The sequence below is a fragment of the Neomonachus schauinslandi genome, chromosome 1 (genome assembly GCF_002201575.2).
Source record: "Neomonachus schauinslandi chromosome 1, ASM220157v2, whole genome shotgun sequence".
In the NCBI taxonomy this organism is placed as follows: domain Eukaryota; kingdom Metazoa; phylum Chordata; class Mammalia; order Carnivora; family Phocidae; genus Neomonachus; species Neomonachus schauinslandi.
The window spans coordinates 144,548,558-144,570,284 of NC_058403.1; the positions used below are offsets into that span (position 1 = coordinate 144,548,558).

General features: G+C 52.6%; 1 protein-coding gene across 1 annotated transcript in view; it reads left to right on the top strand.

Annotated features, from left to right (window-relative positions):
* The first annotated feature begins 491 nt into the window (after positions 1 to 491).
* Positions 492 to 21,727, top strand: part of CCDC13 (coiled-coil domain containing 13) — a 38,273-nt gene continuing 17,037 nt past the window's right edge. The window contains exons 1-9 of the mRNA XM_021678722.1: positions 492 to 712; positions 2,742 to 2,890; positions 6,845 to 6,987; positions 8,581 to 8,670; positions 12,963 to 13,079; positions 14,297 to 14,401; positions 16,542 to 16,703; positions 19,510 to 19,686; positions 21,379 to 21,585. Of these exons, the coding sequence (XP_021534397.1) occupies positions 492 to 712; positions 2,742 to 2,890; positions 6,845 to 6,987; positions 8,581 to 8,670; positions 12,963 to 13,079; positions 14,297 to 14,401; positions 16,542 to 16,703; positions 19,510 to 19,686; positions 21,379 to 21,585 (1,371 nt within the window). The remainder of the gene's footprint in view (positions 713 to 2,741; positions 2,891 to 6,844; positions 6,988 to 8,580; positions 8,671 to 12,962; positions 13,080 to 14,296; positions 14,402 to 16,541; positions 16,704 to 19,509; positions 19,687 to 21,378; positions 21,586 to 21,727) is intronic.

The following is a 21,727-nucleotide window of genomic DNA, read 5'->3' on the forward strand; positions in this document are numbered from 1 at the left end:
TATGTTAAGATTCATTGAGCTGTACACTCAGGATTTATGTACTTTACCATGTATAAATTATACTTAATTTTTAAAAAGTAATGATGTCTGGACCCCACTCCCAGAAATTGAGATTTAATTGGTCCAAGGATGTTGTGCCCAAGCTTTGTTATATTTTAGGGGCTCCTAGGAGAGTCTAATATCCAACCAGAGTTGAGAGCCACTGTTTTTAGAGACAGAAAGGAGGGCAGTGTTGAGTCTCAGCGCTGGGGAGTATTCTGACGCCTTTGCAGTCTGGTGGCACATTCAGGGCTGAGGAGGATGCTCAGCTCAGATTTGGCTTTTAGGGGATTTGAGGGGAGGGTGGGTCTTCTGAGCTTCTATATGGACACCACAAGGCTAAGCTGGGTCCTCCAGACTTGGAGGCTGTAGACAGAGCTGATTTTGTGCTGAGTACTCTCGGGAAACGTGTACTTGGTGGGGTTTGCTTCTTTTCCTACTCCTAGGGCAAGATGGCAGCAGATGAAGGTGCACAGGACACCTTACGTCTCCAGTTCAAGGCCATGCAGGAGATGCAGCACAAAAGGTTACGGAAGCAGATGGAGAAACAGAAGGAAAAGGAACTGAGCCTCAAAATCAAAGTCGATGACCAAAAAGAGCTCTTGGAGATTTCTGATGGCCTCAGCCTTCTCCAACCTGGGGATCAAAACTCGAAAAACAGCTTTGAGCAGAGGTAAATGCAAGTTTGAACTCTCCCAGGAGCACTGGAGGGAGGTAAGGAGGGAGGGGGGCGAACTGATCACAGACCAGTGGGCAATCAGGTTGACCAGATGTGTGTTTACAAGTTGAGCCACAGAAGTTTTGACACAGGTTGTCACACTTGGGTCTGATAGATCTGTGCTCCTATGGATATATTGGTATAAACTGTATTTAAAAATAATTTAAAGTCAAATGGAAAATTTGAAGCTTATCAGGGTGTAGTTTATTCACTTGAATTTTCTTATTCAGTCTCTCTTTCATGAAAATTGTGTTTGGGTTTCTGAGGAGCTGGTTGGCTAACTCTGATGGTTCATAAATGATCATTGCTCCAAATTCTCATCTGGGATCATTCTCTTATGCCAATTTCCCTTTCCTGACACATAACAACCCATAAACATACCTGTGTAAAGAAGCTCTTGATGGGTTCCTTGGTTCTTCCATGGTGAAAAGGTTGAAAGGAGTCCAGAATCTTCTCATTTTGCTCTAAATTCAACAATATCACAGATGCATGTTGATTTATACTTGCTGTTAGAAGCAGAAGGCTATGTTGATACAAAATTCTCTGCTAATAAAAAAAAGAAAAGAAAGAAAAAAGAAAGAAACCACAATAGTTATTGAGTTGTCTCTTTGCTTCTGGTTTGGCCCAGAATCTATCTTCTCCATTTTCAGGTTCTACTTTTTATGGTTTCTCAATTTTCAAAATATTCTACTAAAAAATGCTAACTGGGAAAAACATACAGGTTGCTCAATAATTGAAAAAGTTCCTATGGCTCCTAAATATTAGCTCTAAGTTAATCCCAGACCTATTTCCCAGTGATCTTTCCCCAAATCAGAGAAACTGGAATTGGTGGAGACTTGCGCCATTGGTAGAATAACAACACTAATGATAATATCAGGGGCCCCTGGGTAGCTCAGTTGGTTAAGTGTCCAACTCTTGACTTCAGCTCAGGTCTTGATTTCGGGGTTGTGAGTTCAAGCGCTTCGTTGGGCTCCATGCTGAGTATGGAGCCTACTTAATGATAATAATAATAATAACAATGATAATGACAATATCAGCTGTTGCATAATAATTACTGTTCCCTCTAACTTCTGTAATTTTCTTGCTTCCCTGCACACCTGTCCCTAGGGAGCCCATTCCGTGCCTCACAGTAGAAGTGATCACAGGCCCATCAGTCACACGTTTCTCATGTTTTAAAGTGCTGAAGAGAGCCTGGCAAGACGACTTATAATAAACAAAACCAACAACCTGCCCTGATCTTCTGTCAGGGTTACCTGAAACCTAGAGGCCTAGCCTTAAGACTTAGGCAATTCCTATTTGGTCTTCTAATATGTGTGTATATATACATATATGCAGTTCTGACTATCAATGTCCTTCTGAGTATCATTTTAGGTGTATGTCACAAGCTTTGATGTATATTGCTGCTGCAGTCATTCTGTTCTAAATGCTTCATAATACACATTACAATTTCTTCTCAACCCATATATAATTTAGGAGAGTGGTTTTTGTTTTTGTTTTTGTTATTTTTAGTCTCAGACAATGGGTTTTAGGGTTTGTTTTTTATTTTAATTTTTGCCACATTTTTTTACTATTGATTTCTAATTTTAGTCAATTGCCATTAAAGAAAATGGCCTGAATGATTTCCAATTTGCCAAGATTGCCTTTGTGGCCTATAATATAATACATTTTTATCCATATTCCATGGATGCTTGACGGAGTATGAATTCTTGGAGAGGGGCAGTCGGTTATATAGCCCTCTCTTAAATCCACAGTAAACAATGTTATTCAAACATTTTCTCTCCTTTCGTGCGTGTGTGCGTGTGTGTGTGTGCGCGCACTCAGTTTTGAGAACAGCGTGTTAAAATCTGCTCATTGACATTTTTCTATTTCGTACAGACCAGTCCTTACCACCACCTAGTGTCCAACCAGATACAACACACCTGGGCGGGGGAGACCTGACTCCCGCCCATCATCGGTCCCTGTAACTCTGCCTTCGCCCTTACAGGATGCTTGAAGATGAGATTGCACACCTTCGAGAACAGCTCAGGGAGACGGTGGATGAAAATGGGCGATTGTACAAGCTGCTGAAGGAAAGGGACTTTGAAATCAAACATCTCAAAAAGAAAATAGAAGAGGACAGATTTGCCTTCACAGGTAGCTCCAGCGTGGCCGCCACAGTCCCTGCCTGGAAGTCCTGGTAGCTGGCCCAGCCGCTGTGGAGCCCCCTGGGCAGGGCAAACAGCAGGTTCCAGAGGGCAGGTGCTCAAGAGAGAGTGCCAAGGGTCAGCTGTGGTCAGTCTTGTCCAGATGAGTCCTGGAAATGAAGGAGCGGGTGGAGGAAGAGAGCTGGCCAAGGAGGCCAGCGTACCAGGAAATGGGAGCACATGAACAGCAGGGACAGTCTGCAGGCCTTGAGGCAGTGTTGATGGCCCAGCTAGGACTCACGACGGGGGTTCTCATGGATGCTAGCTGCATGTCGTGGGCCAGCAGGGTCCATTTGATCTTGCTGCTCAGGCTCAGACATTATATTATGGATGTGAAAAAGCCCCAGTGGACTTTACTGGCATTTACTCCACAGCACTCCAGAAAAGTGGATGGGACAGGGAAGGTAGCTGTTCTAAGGGGATTTCCTAGGACCCAGTAGGGTCTAGAATGGGGCTTGGCCCTTGAGGTCTGGGCTGGACTTTGGCTCTGTTCGTAGGGACATTGGCCTATGGGCCTGGAGATGACCTTAGCTCTGTGGGTGTGGGCTGGACATTGGCTCTGCGGTTATGAGCTAGACCTTGGCCCTGAAGATCTGGTGGGGACGTTGGCCCTGACTGTCCTCTGTTCCACATAAACCCATTGAGCAATTCCCAGGTAGCTGACTAAACCAGAAAATTGGTGTAACTCATCACAGGTAACAGCGGGCCACAGCCGGCATCTGCCGGAGCGTCCCTCCCTGCCTTTGAGAGCCAGTCTCTTTAAGGTTCGGTGCATGCAAAGCACTAGAACTGAATGAAAAAGCAAAGGGAACTTGGTATCCTAAAGGCCCTTGGTAGCCTATTGTGTCTCCCTCCATTCTTTGGGCCTTTTCTGTCTAAAACGAAAACTGCACTGAGGAAAAGGACTTGGGAGACATAGAAACACACCCAGCCTGGCTCGGGTTCAGATGTGGAGGGGCAGCTTGCCCTTCGGCAGGGCTGTAGAGAAGCCAATGAGCTACAGGGGGAAGCAGGAGATGCTTCCTCACCCCCGAGACTGGGGACCCGGGGGCCCCTCCCTCTTGCCCAGCCTGTCCCATGCTCTCTCTTGTCATCTCTGCCAGCCTGCTCATGGCCTCATCTGATTGCCTAACTCCTCCTCAAGACCTCTTGAGTCCAGTCCTCGCTGTGCAGTCCCCATTTCTGATTTCCAGCATCAAGTTTGGAAGAGAAAAGTCTGACGGGCCTGGTGCATGTTTTTAGACCAGGCCACAAGTGATGGGCTGCTGACAGCTGATGGACTGGTTTTCCTTTGGCTGGATTTTTAGTGATTGCTTTAATTCTGTTGTTTTAAAAAAAAAAAAAAAAACTATTTCTTTGTATGAGTTTTTAGTGATTGCTCAGGTGATCACAAAATACATAACTTTTCACAGTCTACTTAGAATCAGCATTTTCCCACTTCAAGCGGAATGAAGGAACTACCACGCTATCGGTCCCTTTGCCCTCCCTCATACAGTGCAGCTTTTATGTGTGTTAGATCTCTGTATATTGAAAATCCCAACAGACAATGTTATAATATTTGCTCTCAGTCATGGCACATAAAGAGCCTAAGGAGACAAAAATAGTCTATTTTATTTACCCACATATTTAGCATTTTTGTGCTTGTCCATTCACTGCTGCCCCCTTACCATGGGGTTGCAGCTTCAAGAGTAGGGCTTGGGAAAGCAAAAAAAAAAAAAAAAAAAAGAGGAAGAAGATTTTTTTTGTTTTGTCTGAGTCCCCCTTCCTGCCCTTTAGACTAGAGAGGGCCTAGGGGCGCCTGGGTGGCTTAGTCAGTTAAGCATCTGCCTTCGGCTCAGGTCGTGATCTCAGGGTCCTGGATTCGAGCCCCACGTCTGGCTCTCTGCTCAGTGGGGAGTCTGCTTCTTCCTCTCCCTCTGCCTGTCTCCCCAGCTTGTGCTCTCTCTCTCTCTTACTCTCTGAAATAAATAAATAAAAATCTTTTAAGAAAAAATAGACTAGAGAGGGCCTCTCTTGGACCTCTTCATGATGTCTAGTTCTGGGATTTTTGAGTCCTGGAAGGAAAACATAACCCAGAAAACTCACTGCTGGGCCCCATGTACTTCTAGGTCGGGTTTCCCTCCCCATGTTCTGAGCCCTTTCTCTTGAAGCATCCCTGGCCTCTTCAGCAGCCAGGAGGTGGCCAAGGGCAGCTGCCCTAGTTGCCGTACTCAGTGCCCGGCCAGGCCAGCAGCAGCAAGCCCAGGCTGAGTCGCTCTGAAAACCATCAGGCATCCTTGTTTACCTTCCACCAGTTGTCACTCTCAGGCTGTTCTGAGGCTCATGATGGTCATATTAAAAAGCAGGCCTAGGGAGGTGTCTCTGCCAGTTACCCATTGCTGGAGCGTCAGAAGCATTCAGAGAACCTCCAGACCCTCTGACCAGATCTGCTGTTGCACAGCTGGGCCGGGGGTTCTAACGCCACCCAGTCAGTCAGTAGCCAAGCGGGCTAGCTCCCATTGCCAGCCATCTGTACAGCCCCATACCATTCAACCTCCCACATTCACACCCTTCCAGCTACCTCTTCCCCAGCCTCCTGCCCTTGCCCACTGTGTTCCAGCTACTCTGCCTGCCAGATGGTCCTCAGATACTCCAAACATATGCCTGCCTCTGGACCTTTGCACTTGCTGTGTCCTCTTCTTAGAATACTCTTCCTAGTTGAGAACACTCTTCTTGATGGCTTGACCCCTCACTTCATTCATCCAGGTCTCTGTTCACATGGACCTCCTCAGGTCCATGACCTGACCTTTCCTGACCTTTCCTGACCACTCCATTTAAAATAGCATCACCCATCCCTCTTACCCTCTTGCTCAACTTCGCTTTATTTCATAGCATGTAGTCCCCCCGATCATTGGAATACATATTTATTTGGTTTTTTTGTTGTTGTTGTTGTTTTTTAAAGATTTTATTTATTCATAAGAGACAGAGAGAGAGAGGCAGAGGGAGAAGCAGGCTCCCTTCTGAGCAGGGAGCCCGACGCGGGACTCAATCCCAGGACGCTGGGATCATGACCTGAGCCGAAGGCAGACGCTTAACCATCTGAGCCACCCAGGCGCCCCATATTTATTTGTTTTTTATTATCTGTCTCCCCAGCTACAATGTAAACTCCAGAAGTCTTTTTTATTCACCGTTAAATCCCTAGTACGGAGAGTGCCCAATATTTGGTGAAGCCCAGTAAATATTTACAGATGGATGCGTGCGTTTGTACTGACTAGATGTCACCACAAAACTCTGTGTAAGAAACCAGCACATAATGTCAGCAGCATTCAGCAGGAAGCATCAAACATCTGGGGTTAATTGGGGCTCAGCAGATCTAGACCAGGCCCGGCTAGGGCAGTTCAGCCTTCTTCCACGTGTCTCTTCCTCTTCCTGGGACCAGCCAGCTGGCCTGGCTGTGTTCTTGTGGAGTTGGCACGAGTGAAAAGAGGGGGGGTTAACTACCCAAGTGCTTTGCAAGCCTCTACCTGTGCCTTATCTGCTAACAACCCATTGACCAAACAAGTCATTGGCTGAGCCAGAGTCAGGCAGGCATAGAAGGGTTGAGAGGATACCCATTGGCTGGAGGGCACGGCAGAGTCATAGAGCCTAGGGTGTGGATGTGTAACCCTGTCACTGAGGAGGGCATGAAGAATTGGGGCAATAAACTTGCATCCCATAGAAATAAAATTTACACTTTGCAGAGTGGCTGCATTTCTACTCACTGGAGTTGGGTTTCAGGGTTCCCAGGTATGCAGTCACTCTCCTGAGCCTCTGCCCTTTCAGGAGGGTTCTAGCTTTTAAAACCCCGGGGCCATTGGTAGTGTGGCATGAGTTTGATGTGTGGGCCTGTGTGTTTCCCTGACCTCGCTGTTTTCCTTCATCGTAGGCACAGCCGGTGTGGCCGGGGATGTGATTGCCACCAAAATCGTCGAGCTGTCCAAAAAGAACCGGGTGCTGACGGCAGAGTCAGAGGGCGCGAAAAGCAGAGTGAAGCAGCTGAGCAATCGTGTCCAGGAGCTGGAGCAGGAAGTGAGGGGCCTTGGTCATTCCTGCCTCTAGAAGGGACTCCCAGGACCCTGGGCCACTCCTCCAGAGAGGGAGTCACACTTAGATGCTTTGGGTCCTTCTGAAGGGCTTGTGGGTCAGTGTTTGCAAAGAGTTCCTCAGTCTTTGTCATGTCCTGAGAGGGGGGAAAGTGTGTCAGGAAGCAAGGGGGACACAGCGCACGGGGAGGCAGCCGTCACAGTGGTTAGGACACAGATCCGGAGCCTGACCTGGGTGTGAATCTCAGCTCCGTCACTGACCTGCTTTGTGACTTCGAGTAGGTTATAAATGCGCTGTGCCTCAGTTTCCTCCATCTGACACATAGCAGTAATAACAGTACTCACCCTAAGGTTTTTCTGACCATCAAGAGACGTAACAGTGTAAAATGTTACGACCTGTGCCTGGCATGTAGCAAGCACTAGATAAACGTTCGTTACCTACATTAACAGGGATCCTTGCTAGTGTGAAGCTAGAGCCAGGAGCACTCCAGCAGCTGGTCTCACTCTTGCCCACCTTCCTCTTTCTGCTGCCCCCCTGCCCTCCTACAGCTAGTCACAGACCCCCAGTCTTGCAAGGACACAGCCCGAGCACTTCATGGTCCCTTTGGGGCTGGGATGGAATCCACAGGCTAGAGAGGACCTATGTAGCTCCCTTATATGGCTGAAGAAGCTAGAGCATGAAGACGGTAGGGGGCTTTCTCGGGTCACGCAGCCCGTGGTGGGGCTGCATTGCTATTTCAATTCTGTTGCCGTCTGCAGGCCTCCCCAGATGTTATGCTGGCCATTGAATTAGAACTTCTTTATTCTATAACAAATGGTTTGAGAAGCACCTCAGGCTCTGTGCCAGGCCCTGTGGGGGGAGCGAAATAGGCATGGGCCTTGCCCTCCTCAGGGGCAAACCCAGCACCTCTTAGAGGAGGGGGCGCTCACAGTGGGTCCCTGGAGGGTGGGAAGGGGCCACACTGGGAAAGGTGGGGGACAGGCCCCCATGCAGAGGGCCCAGCAGGCGCCAAGGTCCTGAGTGGGGAAGAAGGTCTTAGAGGAAACCCAGGTGGCCAAGAGTAGAGGAAGATGAGGTCAGAGAGGTGGGAGGGCAGGCCACCCCGGCCTTATCAGACATGGTCTGGTCTTTGTGTGAACAATCAGGAAAGCTTTAAAGGGGCAGTTGGCTGTCTGTGTGAAACACTAGGCTTGGCTCCAGGCCATGAGCCCATGTGGCAGGTTTCTTAGCATCTCTGACCCTGTCTTCTTATCTACCACATGAAGTCCATTATCCCTTTACGCTACTCCTCCCAGATTGTGGACAGAGCTCCAAGATACAGACCACGGCTACAGTATTATGTATGAAGCTGTTAGTGAATCCTAGTATGTGACTGGGGAGTGGGGCAGACCATCGATCAAACCCTCTCCCACCGCAGAGCAGTTTGTAGGGGAGTCTTCTTCCGTTAATGGTCCTAAAGTGAGCTGGAAGGTGAACCAGTGAGATCAGTAACCACACCCTGCGGCGGCATGAGCACCACACTCAGGTACCACAGTTGCCAAGCAGAATCCAATATTAAATGCAAGGTTTGCTTTTCAGCTGCAGGCGGCCCTGGCCAGGCTACCAGCCAAGGCAGCCACCGATGCGGGAGCCAAAGCGTCGAGGGCTCAGATGGGAGACAGAGCCTTGGTATGAATTCTCATCTGTGCTGGGGAGTCTGTGGGCCTGGGCCTCCTGTCCTCTATGGGAGTGTAGGCGCCTCCGTCCAGGGTCCACCCCATTGCTATGCCAAGCCCACCAGTGCAGCATCCTCAGCGTGGTCATCAGGGAACAATAACCAAGTCTGTGGCCTGAAGCCAGGAATGCCCCAGTGGAGGCCAGTGAAAGTCTAACTCTGATTCAGTCCCCAGAGAGGGAGAACAGGAAGGGCTGGATGACCCTGGAACCCTAGAATTTCAGGACCAGCGGGGAAGGCCTGGTCCAACTGGCCTCCAACTGTCAGCCCAGCTGCATCCTTTACAGCATCCTCACTGGGGAGACATCCAGCCCCTTACTTTCCCCAGGGACAAGGAGCTCACTCCTGCCCAAGAGAGCCCTGTTGGGGGTGGGGGTACATTTCATATTGTGAGAAGTCTTCCCTTTGTGGAACTCCAAATCTACAAAGTCAAAGTGACTATTGGGAATGCAGCTTGTTCCCCAGATTCCATTCTACTCGGCCAGTGAGTAGGGCCTGGAACCCAGGAAATGAGGATTGTGGCTTCACGAAAGGAAGGCAGTCTGACCCTGTGGGCTACCAGGGAGGGGCATGGGGCCCATGCCAGATGATAAGTAGCCTCAGAGTCTTAAAAACAACCCAGGAGGCCTCCCCAGGGGTGTTCTTGGAAATAGAGGGAGTCAAGCCTTAGGACTCCCTGTTCAGTGCTCCTTTTCTAGCTCCACCTCCCTTTGCCTACAACTCAGGGTCAAGCCACCTCATGCCTGACTTGGGGAGAATTCAGCCCTCAGTCTATAGTGATAGTTTCCTAGGGCTCCAGGGGGGGCGAACCTAGTGGGGTGAAGGCTAGTCTTGTGTAACCCTGTCTCATTGCTGGGGAGGTGATAGAGGGGCTCTGCCCTTGGCAGGGGCTGTTCTGTAGGACCTTTCCTGGCTCCAGGGGACACTGATAAGCTGCTCCCGGTTTATCCAGAACACTGAGCATTGCCATGTCCCTGACTAGGCTGCCATTAATGGGAGGCTGCTTGTTCAGTCACTTGTTGAGCGTGATAGGATTTTCTGAGCCCTGTGAAACAGGGAATCAAAGACAGGGCCTCTGTCCACAGGGGAGCCCAGGAGGGGAGATGAGTAGCCACACCGAAGGAAAGAGGGGGACAGGGCCTTCAGAAAGAACCCCAGGGCCTCAGAGTTCACAGAGAGAGCACACCCTCCCTGTGAGGCAGCTAGGAGGTGGGCTGGAGGAGGGCGTCCTGAGGTGGGCCTTGCTGGAGAAAGGGGGATGGGGGAGGGCCCTCCAGCAGAAAGTACAAGCCGAGGCTGAGAGGCCGGGCAGCACTAAGTATTCCTACTCTGTTTGCTAGCTGCGTGTGGGCTGGACAGTGTTTGCCCGCAGCCCAGGGCCTGCAGGGGGGAGAGGGGGGAAGGGGAATATAAGCCAAACAAGGCTAGGGTGGGGTGACCCATGGAGGGCGGCCTTGACTGGCGGCTGGAGCTGGGGCACTCAGCTTTGCTGGTAGGCTTCTGCCAGAAGAGTGGGTAATGGGCAGTAAGCCTCCGTTCAGCAGTACCGTACGTTTTCCAGGGCACTTGGGATCGGAGAGAGAACAAAAGCAGCCTTCCCCCTCACTACACCATTCAGGGTAGCCCAAGCCTGAACCACACTTCAGAGGCCTGCGCTCACGGCACGCTCTGGCCCCGGGCGCCAAAGCGCATTCCGGAGTGGAGCTGAATGCCCTGTCTCCACTCGGCACGGTCGGCGTGGGGCTCCCAGAGGCTGTGCTGCGAGAGCATTGGCATCGTCTGTTTCCCTTGGACTGCGTTTCATTTAGTCCCTCAAAGAAAATGGCCCAGGGAAGGGGAGGGTTAGGCCCCTCCTCAAGTCCCCCACAAAGCCCGTGGAATTTCGCTCTGGGCAGAAGCAGCTCTGAGATGGCAGTGACGTGGGGTTGGCCCCATGTCCAGGAGGAGAGGACTGGGGGCTTGGCAGAGCAGAAGACCGAGAAGTGGACGGCAGTGGCTAGCCCTCAGCCCCCTTTGCCAGCTACCCCAGGCCAGGCTAGGCGCCCCCCTCCGGCATTGCCCTGTCAGAATCTGCCCCAAACAGCATCCTTCATACGCACCTCCTCTCAACACTCACAGGCCCCTGGGCACTGGTGTTAATATACCCCTATTTTTACAGATGAGGAAGCCAGGCGTGGAGAGGGGAGTCATTGCCTGCGTTATAGATCCGGTCCCGGATGCGTGCTCTTCCCAGGCTTTGAGCAGGGTCACGGCCGTCACGTGGGACGCTCATAAACACAGCCCCTGCACCACCACCTGTCAGGGCCTGCGGGCCTCATGCACCCAAGACCCAACAGGCAGGGGGTGTTGCTTCTCAGCCCGGACACGTGCAGAGTTAGCCCCTTAGCTGGGGGAGGACAGGCATCCAACAGCAGGGAGAAGGAATGGCAAGACGCCAGACAGGGGGAAGGACACGCACACACACATGCACACACACACTTTTTTTTAAAGATACATTTGTGTTTTATATAAGTTCCCAGTTTATACTCTGTTCACATTGGGTATTCTGTTTAGCCTCATGGTGGTGCTGTGAAGAAGCAGGACAGAGAAGGATTCTTTACCCATTCCATAAATGAGGAAACCAGATGGGGTCAGACTTCTTGGACGGTGTGTCCGGTTCCCGTTTCCTTCCCCAGTGGTTTTCACCTGGGCTGTCCACAACCTCTGGGGACCGGGGGACTTCCCAGACCCAGTCTCCGTGGACCTGCCTTCCGCGCCAGTGTCCCCAGGAGATTCTGTGTGTGCCTGCTGAAGACAGCTCAGAAAGCCACTGCAGCACCTGCCCGGCTTCCCAGAAGTGCAGCCCACCTGGTCTGTCGGGCAGGAGCAGACGGTCTTGGCATCATGGCCTGATGGGATGCTCAGCCCACCCGTGATGCCTGGGTGCCGGAAACAGCTTCCAGTGGGAGAATCAGCTAGGGCAAGGGAAGGACCGGGCTTCTTCTAATCTGACTTGTGTCACCCCCAACATGCTGTGTGCCCTATGGCAACTTACCCCCCCTCTCTGGGCCTTATTTTCATCACTTACATTGCCTTAATGCAGGCAATGACTCCCCTCTCCAAACCTGGCTTCCTCATCTGTAAAAATAGGGGTATATTAACACCAGTGCCCAGGGGCCTGTGAGTGTTGAGAGGAGGTGCGTATGAGGGATGCTGTCTGGGGCAGATTCTGACAGAAGGCATCCCTTTAATGCCAACCTTCTGTGAGCCTCAGAAACTTCTCCTAAAGACTGAGAAATAGACGGCACATTTGAGAAAAATTTACATCCAAGTAGTTTAAATCAAACATTATTAAACAACAAGAAAAAAAGACACTGCTAAGAGTTCCAGCAGGCAGAGTTTTTGTGGTTGCTGCAGTTCTTCAAGCCACGGAAATGGAGCATTTGGCGATGAAACTGGGTCCTTGTTTCTGTTGAGTTTGCTCATTGCCAAGAAAGGGAGCTCAAGGAATAAGCTGATGGTTTCAGAAGGAGGCCCTGAGTTAGGAGGGTCGTTGGGGGTTGCCTTCTGTGATGGAACTAGCCCCCTCTTTATTCTTTTTTTTTTTTTAAGATTTTATTTATTTATTTGACAGAGACACAGCGAGAGAGGGAACACAAGCAGGGGGTGTGGGAGAGGGAGAAGCAGGCTTCCCACTGAGCAGGGAGCCCAATGCAGAGCTCGATCCCAGGACCCTGGGATCATGACCTGAGCCGAAGGCAGCCGCTCAACCAACTGAGCCACCCAGGTGTCCCTAGCCCCTCTTTATTCTGAGTGGAGATGGTTTAGCTGCGGTGGCAGCCTCCAGAGCTCAGCAGAGAGTGCCCACGCCTAGGAAGTGTCTGGATGGTGTGGAGCCTGCAGGCCTCCTCCCGGGGCTCCCCCTCTGTGGCCACCGCCTGCATCCCTGGATGTGCAGTGCTCTGAGCGAAGGGCTTAGGCCCCCGAGGTGGGTTGCCAGGATTCATGTCCCTGCTCCACCTTTCCCAGCCAGGTCCCCCTGCCTCAAGCCAAGGGAAGTCCCCCTCCACCAGCCTCTGCTTTGCATCTGGAAGGGGCTGACAACAGAACCCCCCCTCCCCCACCAGAAGTTCGTGACGAATCAGTGAGTTGCTGCACGTGGAGCACATAGCCCGGTGCCTGGCACAGCCCTGGCTGAACGGAGTCACGATTATCGTTATGATTTCAGCAACAAGTGACTGCTCTCTCCTCTCTCCTGCCCAACTAGCCAGAGACCCCAGAGGTGAAGGTCTTGCAGGACAGACTGACGGCCACAAACCTGAAGATGAGTGACCTCCGCAATCAGATCCAGTCTGTGAAGCAGGAGCTCCGGATGGCCCAGAAGGTATTCCAGAGCCAGGGGTCAGGAGTTCTTGTCTGGCTGGGATTGGGAAGAGCATGGCCAGGACAATGGGTTCCATTCAGGAGCAGCAAGTGCTTGGCCCCGTGAGCATCATGCTCTGGGGCAGGCTCCAGATCCGGTAACTTCCTTCTGTCAGCCCTTCCTACAGACCATTGGTGAGTGGGGTTGCTGGCTGCCTGCGGGGCCCTTGTGGTGCCTTCCCCCCTCCCCCCGGACAGAGGAGGGCAGTGCCCTCTACTCAGGGAGAGTCCTGTAGACTGCTTGTGCTCCATGCACCCTAGTAGATCCTAGTAGATCTCTCCTTAATAAGCCACCTTGGACTTGGAAGCCTGCCAAGACTTGCCTCCTGCCCTTTGCTGTCTGTAATATTAGAAAATGAATAGGTTGTTTGTGTATTAAAGGCCCTTTTCAAAAGAAAATACTCAGACTTGGGATGCAGGCCCAGCTGGTTCATTATTTATTTTTATTTACATAGTGAATTCTCTGGCATTTGTCTTCCCTGCTGAAACCACTCAGACTAGCCAAGATTTCCAAAACAGTGTTCTATTGTGGAAACAAGCACCAGAGACTCGGGACGGGACGCTAGATTGGTTCCCGTGGCAGGCTTCAGAGGGGCCCAGGGCACCAGCTGGTGTGTTTTGTTTCCACCTCAAAGCCTTGAGGTAGGGCCTGCACCCCACCCTTCAACAGCCACAATGTTGGACCCTTCTGGAATCAAACCTCCCCAGTTGATGTTTGGTGGTCCCCCCCCCCTTGCTGCATTCAGACATGGCCCCTAGTCAGTGGCTTTTCACAGAGGGCAAGGCCCTGGGGCAGTGTACTTCCTATAGCCATCCAGAAGGATCTCAGTTCTCAGTGGCAGGTGAACAAACTGAGGAAGCAGATTTTGGTCAACTTTGTGGTTCACTCATCCCAGAATATGTCAAGGGCAGAAGGCCCCATCTGAACACTGTTGGCAGTTCCTCACCTGCTGGAAGCAACACTAAGAAATGCGGGGGACGAGGGGATCGCTACTTTCCCAGGGGCCGCTGCTCTGAGAGCACGGTCAGCTGGCCTTGGGGCAGGAGGAAGGGGTACAGGCGGGGGCCAGGCCCTCTGGGAGCCCCACACACCCAGCACCGCCTCTGAGGATGCACTGGTTTTAGGGTTCTGGTGGGGGCCCTCTCTCCTGGCCTCGCTGAAGGCCCTCCCTTTTTCAGGTTTTGACCAGCGAGGTCGGGGAAGATGTGAATGTCCAGCAGCTCCTGTCCTCCCCGGGGACCTGGAGGGGCCGGGCTCAACAAATTCTCGTGTTGCAAAGCAAGGTAAGTGAACTTCTTCTGGCCCTGAACACAGGGCTTGAAATGCCCCGGTGAGGTGGCACCACCCCACATGAGAGACACAGAACCCTAAAAAGGCCCTCAGGCCTGGCAGAGCGTACTTGCAGGGCTGTTGTTTGATATTCTCCCCCACCGGCCTGATTTTAATTTGTTATTTGATGAACAAGCATTTATATAACACATACCACGTGCCAGGCACTGGTGCTTAACAAATGCCAAAACCTTTGATTTACTGTACTCTAGGCATATTTTTTCCCCTAGTTCATGTAAATTCGCGTGACTGTTGTACTTGCCGGCTTTTTCCAGTTTTGTCCAGATGCTTGTAGACTTTTGAAAGTTTGAATTACCCAATAAAGATGTAGCCTTGTCCCCCTCTTCATGCTCTAAATATTTTGGAGCATCTCTAGAGGCTAAAAGCTGGGGCTCTGGAGCCAGGCTGCTTGGATTCAAATCTCAGCTCTCGACTCAGCAGCCATACGACCTTGGGCAAGTTCCTTCACCCCTCTGGGCCTCGGTTTTCTTCTCCCTATACCATGGATAACGATAGGAGCTACCCCACAGGGCTGACGGGAGGACTGAATGAGTCAATACGCGTCAAATGGCCAACACAGTGCCTGGCGTGGAGCGAACACTGTACAAAGGTTGCTCTGGTTATTTTCCTCTTTCGCCTTCAAACCAAGAAGCACAAGAGTAGGTGTGTAACTTCCCCTACTGGCCAAGCACATGGCCTTCATCCCCAAGGATTTCAAGTTCACAGTTCCTGGGTAGCTTTTATCCTCGGGGCCTCCTGTGGCATCCTTGAAGCCAACATGAAGGAGGGGACGGTGTCCAAAACACTGTGATTAATGACCGATGTGTGGCCTTGGGGTTTAAGAGACCCCAGTTTGAGTCTGGCCTTAGTCGCTGGTCTGTAGTTTCGGTGACCTTAGGCAAGTCACTTCGTCCCTCTGCACCTGTCTCCTCACCTGCAAAACGGAGAGTGTTGTGGGTTAAGTGAAATAACATCTGTAAAGCACCCAGCACAGTGCCCGGCCCGTAATAAGCACTCCACACATTAGTTGTTATTGTCGTTAAGCTGCGTAAATAAACGATTGAAAGTTTCATACTGTGTTCTCTAATGCTTAAATGGAATTACCACGCAGTGCCACACGAGGGCGCTGATACGTGCTTGCAAAACCATGCGGCTACCCTTTACTGGGGATCCTAGTGAATTTGGCCCCGGCAACTGTGTTCCATCATTTATGTTGTATCAACATGGAAACCAGGGTTAGAAGGACCCTAGGAGTTACTCACTTCAAACCCAGTGCAGTAAAGCCATCGTTCTGTGGGCTGACATCTAACTGCCACTTGCCGAGAGCCTATGAGTGCTGGACGGTGTGACAAGGGCTTCACCTGGGCCATCTTGGGGTTTCTCAAAGTTGCCTAATCCTAAAAAGCACCCATAGGACTTGTTTAAAATGCAGATTCCCAGTCCTTCCCCTGAAGCTCTGACTTGTTGGTCTGGAGTGGGCCCCAAGATTTGTCATTCCAAGAAGCATCTTGGGGGTTCCCAGACTCAGACAAGTTCAGGATACTGAATCCTTATACCATTATGCGGGGGGTACCCTTAGGCCCATTTCACAGATGAGGGACCTGAGATTCAGAGAGGTTAAGTAAGCTGTGCACAGGCACACAGCTGGTGAGGCTTTGAGCTGCTCTCTGAGCTTTTAAACCCCACCCTCCCTCTGCAGCATCTCCTGCAAGCGGCGAGGAACCCATGGTCTCCCAAGAAGTGCACCCAGTCTTGGGTTAGAGAGTTCGTCCTTGTACTGAGCTCCTCCATCCTTTCCCTCCCAGGTTCCTGGAGTCACACCTCTGCTTCTTGGTCTCACATAGCCCCTAAGTGAGGGGGTGATTTTTCTCATTCTCAAGCTAAACTTCCCTCCTGTCCTCCCCTGTTTTGCCCAAGATGCCACCTCAGACTCCTCCCCCACCTCCGTGCCCCTCACATGGGGCTCCTGCCTCCATCTAGAACAGCAGTGGCCTCAGTCTAGTGGGGCTTCCTGTCGCACCTCAGGGCAGCCCCTGAGTGGTTGAGTCTGTGAGGGCAGGCCCACTGCGGAATGACGAGTTTTACCACCCTCAGGTTCGCGAGCTTGAGAAGCAGCTGGGACAGACCCGAAGCCAGTCTGCAGGAACATCCCATGACAAGCCGCCTGTCGGTCCAGACCCAAGGAAGCTGTCGGCACAGGAGAAAAACCTGCTGAGGATCCGCAGCCTGGAAAGGGAAAAACAGGAGGGCTGGGAGGTAATGCATGTCCAGGGAAGGGGTCAGTTGAGCACGGGGGACCGGGAGATCGTGACCACCTCTGCAGGGCCGTGAGGACGAGCTCTGAGCCACCCCTTAGAGGCAGGAGACCCCTGGGGCTTGGGGTTACCTCAGTGCCTCTTCCTCACGTCCTGTCAGTCCAGCTGGAACTGCCTGACTGGGTCGTCAGCCCATTTCATGAGCTTCGGGTGGCCCCATCCTGGCTGTTCTGGAGAGGCTGGACCTGAAATTGTCACTGTAGAAGGAGAGGAGGCGGCCAGGGCCCAGAGGGATGGCCCAGGGACAGGGTTAGGTGGGGCTCAGTGGAGGAGAGCTCCAGGCTGCTGAAAGGTGGGCGCTGTGTCTCACTGGCTGCATCTCACAGATCTGCGCCCAGGGTGGTGGAAGCCAAACTCTACCAGGCTTATGTGACAAACAGAATTGATTGGCCCATGTAGATGAACGGTCTAGAGGTGGCCTAGCGTCAGGCGCAGATGGACCCAGGGATCTGGGGACTTGGTCTCAGTGCCACTTTTTCCGGACCAGCTTCACCCTCTCCCGTGGGAATTCCTGCAAGTCCCAGCTTCTATCGTCCAGCCCAGCCCCACAAACAAAGGGCTTCTCTTTCCCAGTAGTTCCAACAAAGTCCCAGAATGAAGTGTCACCCGGCTAGCTTAGGCCATAAGCCCGTCCCTGAGCCAGTCACTGCAGCTGAGGGTCCAGGCTGCTCTGACCAGCCAGGCTTCTCCCCAGGTCTGGGAGATGAGTCAGCCTCTCAGAAGTTGGCGTGAGAGTGGGGAGTGTGGCTTTCTCAAGGAAAATAGAGGAAGAAGCAGGACGGGGTGCTGGCAGGCTGAGAAGGCCCACTTCAGTGGCCCTGGCAGTGGGCTTCCTAACAATGAGGCCTTACCTTTTCATCAGGAGACTTCCATTTACGAGTGCCAATTCAGGACTAGACCCTGTGCTAGGAACATTGTGACCATCGCTGCATTGCACCCCCAGCATCCTAGATCATCAGGTGTGAGGAGGGAACAGAGGGACTGGAGCGGCGGGCCAGGCCAGGTCCTCCTGGACCTTGTATGCCAGCCAGGGCTTTGGGCTTTTATCTAGAAGGAAGTGGAGAACCACCAAAGGGTTTTAAGTCATGGAGGGACGTGGACCCCTGTGCATGTTGGAAAGGTCACATGGCCAGGTGGGGTCGGTGGGGCTAGGTCAGAGGAGGCTTGGGAGGCAGAGGTGATAATCCACTTGAGACATATCCGGGGACCAGAGCCAAGGCAGTAGGACTATAGCCAAAGGCCAGACACCTGCAACGTTTGAGGGTCGACTTTACGGGGCTCAGTGATGGGATGGAAGGGAGATAAGCGGAAGGACCGTGAAGGACTTCCAGTGAGTGTAGCAGTGGGGAGGGGACACGGGGAGGGGACTCAAGGGAGATGGGGAGCTGAGATTTGAAACTGTTGAGTTTGCAGTGCCCCTGGCTCAGACTTACACATTCACACCGAACAGAACATGTTGCAGTCATTGAACCGATTGTAAGCCACATTGCGGTGGAAGGAGGCTGTCCCCTGTGTGTCCTTCCTCTGCTGGACGTCTGCAGAGCTTAGAGTATGTAGCCAGCAGAGCTACAGGCAAACAATGGCTGCCTATGGCAAAGATCAGTGGTCTTCTGGATTCGTATCTACTATTTTTCATTCTATAATTCACTTTCACAGGGATCTAAAAACACTTTTCCAATGATAACTAACCCCCAGACCAAAGCAGATTATGTCACCCGTTGCCCAAAACCCTCCTCGGGGTCTCAATCTTGGCTCCTGATGGTTTACCTAATCTGGACTCTGCCCCCTCCAACCTTGCCCCTGACCTGTCCCCTCTCTCACTGTGCTCTAGCCACACATGTTCTACCCCAGGACCTTTGCTCATCCCCTCACCTCCTTTAGTCTCTTCTCAGATGTCACCTTTCAGAGAGGCCTTCCCTGACCATGCCATTGTCCCTCCCACCCCATTCCCTTGCCCAGTGTTCAATACGCAGAGCAACAGGTAAACAGTGGTAACAGGTAAACCATTGAACATCTATCTCCCCAGCTAGGATGTTAGCTCCTTGGGGACAAACACTGTTTTGTTCTCTGCTCTATCCCCAGCACCTATAACAGTTCTAAGCACACAGTAGGCCCTCAGGAAATATTTGAGAAGGAAGGGAGGGAGGGAGGGAGGCAGGGAGGGAGGAAGGAAGGAAGGAAGGAAGGAAGGAGGGAGACTCTGAAGGCATGCCCAGCACTTGAGTTGCCGGTTAGTAGCTGACCCGAGTGTGGCGCAGTCTGGGCTGATGTGCTGGACATGCATGGAGGAAGTGAGGTGACGCAGCGGGGTGGCACCTCCCTCTCATTCTGGCTCCTGGTGGGGTGAGCCACTTCTGTTTGAACCCTAGACCTAGTGCTGCTCATGAGAGCATGGCTTTGCTCTTTCCCCAGCTCAGGCTGAGATTGAGAGGTGGGGACAGCCATGCTCTCTGGAGGACACACTTACAGTTGGCAAGTGTGGCTCCTCTCGTCTCTGACCCTGGCAGAGGAAGGGCAGCTGCCTGGACGCCTGTGTTCTCGGGCTGATGGAGGAGTGCTATCATCTCTTAGTGACATCTGTCACGTGCAAGGGCAGGGCCCCACCTGACACCCCTGAGAGGCGGGGGCTGGGAGCTGCCTTGCTCTCCGGCCTTCAGAAGTCCCCTCCTGTCACCGGGCCTCACCTGTGAGTGGGAGCCCGGGACCCATTCAGCTCCACTGCCCAAGGCTGTATTTCCTGATTACAGAAACTCATGGGTGAGCGGGATGCCCTCCAGAAAGAGCTTGAAGAACTGAAAAAGAAGTTGGAGGGCGTGAAGTCCCGGAATAAGGTGCTGTCAAGCGAAGTGAAGACCCTCAGGAGTCAGATGGGGACCCTGGTGGAGAAAGGCCGACATGACGATGAGCTCATCGACGCCCTCATGGTAGGGCCCAGCCGCTCAGGCCTGGCGAGAGCCAGGGCCCGGTTCCTCCAACACGGGCCCCCCACCCTGCCCGGAAGCCCATGACCCAGCCCCAGCCAGAGTGAGCCCTCACTTACCCCAGAGGCCACCAGCATCATCCAGAAGCTCATGGCCTCACCCGGGTGTCAGCTGCAAAGCCATGCCCCAGGGACAGGAGCAGCTCGGAGGCTGCCCGAGCACGCATACACGTCGTGTTGTGGGGTGTTGCTGCTGGCTGTGACGTGTTAGAGCCTGGCACCAGCCGCTGGGCCTGTGGACCCCAGAGGAGGAGGAAGTGGGTGCAGGGGAAGGAGATGGGAGTACACCCTGGGTCATTTTTCCTTGATGGAAAAACTGAGGGGCCAGTACAAATTCTTGTCCATGTGACAGTATACAGCCCCTCCCGGGCACTTGGGGTGCATGTGGTTCATAATGGTTAGTCGCCAAGACAACCCCTAGGGTCATCTGTTCTAATCCCATTTCACACATGGGGAAACTAAGAGTCCAGTTAGTTAGCTAAGTCGTCCAAGACCGTACAACTGAGTTCAAACCAGGTTGCTCTGACCGTAAGGCCTGCCTTGATTATCAAGGCCACAATGCTTTCCTGAACCTAGCCTGGCCTTTTCTCTCTAGGACCTGCAGTGCCCCAGGGTTTTGAATCCCAAATTGTGCCCCAGGCCCCTGGGGTGGCCCTGCCTGGCTTGGCTGGGGGGCACGGGGTGGTAAGCGGAACACAGAAGACCCGCCTCTGCTCACACCTCCCTGGGTGACCCTAGGCCTTTGGCACCCCCTCGCTGAGCCTCAGCTCCCAGTTTTTATTTTTTTTAACTATTTTTTAAAGATTTTATTTATTTATTTGACAGAGAGAGAGAGATAACGAGAGCAGGAACACAAGCAGGGGGAGTGGGAGTGGGAGAAGCAGGCTTCCTGCTGAGCAGGGAGCCCGATGCGGGGCTCGATCCCAGGACCCCGGGATCATGATCTGAGCCAAAGGCAGACGTTTAACCAACTGAGCCACCCAGGCGTTCCAGCTCCTAGTTTTTAAATAAGGTGTGGAGCTGCATGTCCTCAGTCGTCGCAGATGGCATGATGAAAGCTGCAGACAAGCCCCAGCCCGGCCATCCACCAGCACTGTGCCCTTGGGCTCTCCGGGCCTCAGTTCCCTCTGCATTCTCAATCACTGACCTGTCCTTCCTGTTGGTCCTCAGGTGAAGCCTCCAGCCCACTAGTCTCCTGGGGGCATCTGCAGGGGAGGGGGCCTCAGTCAGGTGCTGAGGGAATCCCTGGCAGGGGGTCCAGGGACTGCCTTCAAGGCTATCTCCCAGCAGAGGGATAGGGTTTCTTTTTCCCCGAATATCTCCCCCACTCCACTGGCAGAGGGCCCACCATCTGAGCTGCTGTCGTCCCAAGAGCCCCCTCAATGTCCTTCTTGGCCCAGTCTCAGAGAAGGAAGTTGAGGACAGGAAAATGGCAGGGTCCCCACCTGCCTGGTGAGCCCCGCAAGGGCAGGCAAGGAAAGTTATCCTCCTGCTTCTCAAAGAAACAGGTAGGGTCCCACTGTTAGTTTCCTGCAGCAGCAAGGAGTGTGTGAGGGAGGCAGTCTTCCCTGTCCTGCCTTGCCCAGGGTTCATGGCTAAACTTGTCTGTCGTCTGCCCTCCTGCTTGGCCCCACAGGACCAGCTGAAGCAGCTCCAGGAGATTCTGGGCAGCCTGAGTCTGCAGGAGGAGAAGACCCGGGCGTCGCAGCACCATCTGGACCAGCAGGTCAACAGTGAGGCTCAGCAGAGCATCAGCCTCATCACCCAGCTGCGGGCCATGGTGGCTGAGCGGGAGGCCAAGGTACAGCAGCTGGAGTTGGAGATTGGCCAACTCAGTGTGCAGGTGAGTAGGGCGCTGGCCTGGCCTGACATCCATTTCCAAGCCCTGGCAAGTCCATCTACTGTCCAGACAAAGCTCAGCAACTTCCATTGCTTTCCACCTACCTTCACTCAGGCCACACCACGTCCTCCCTGGCTCCATTCTG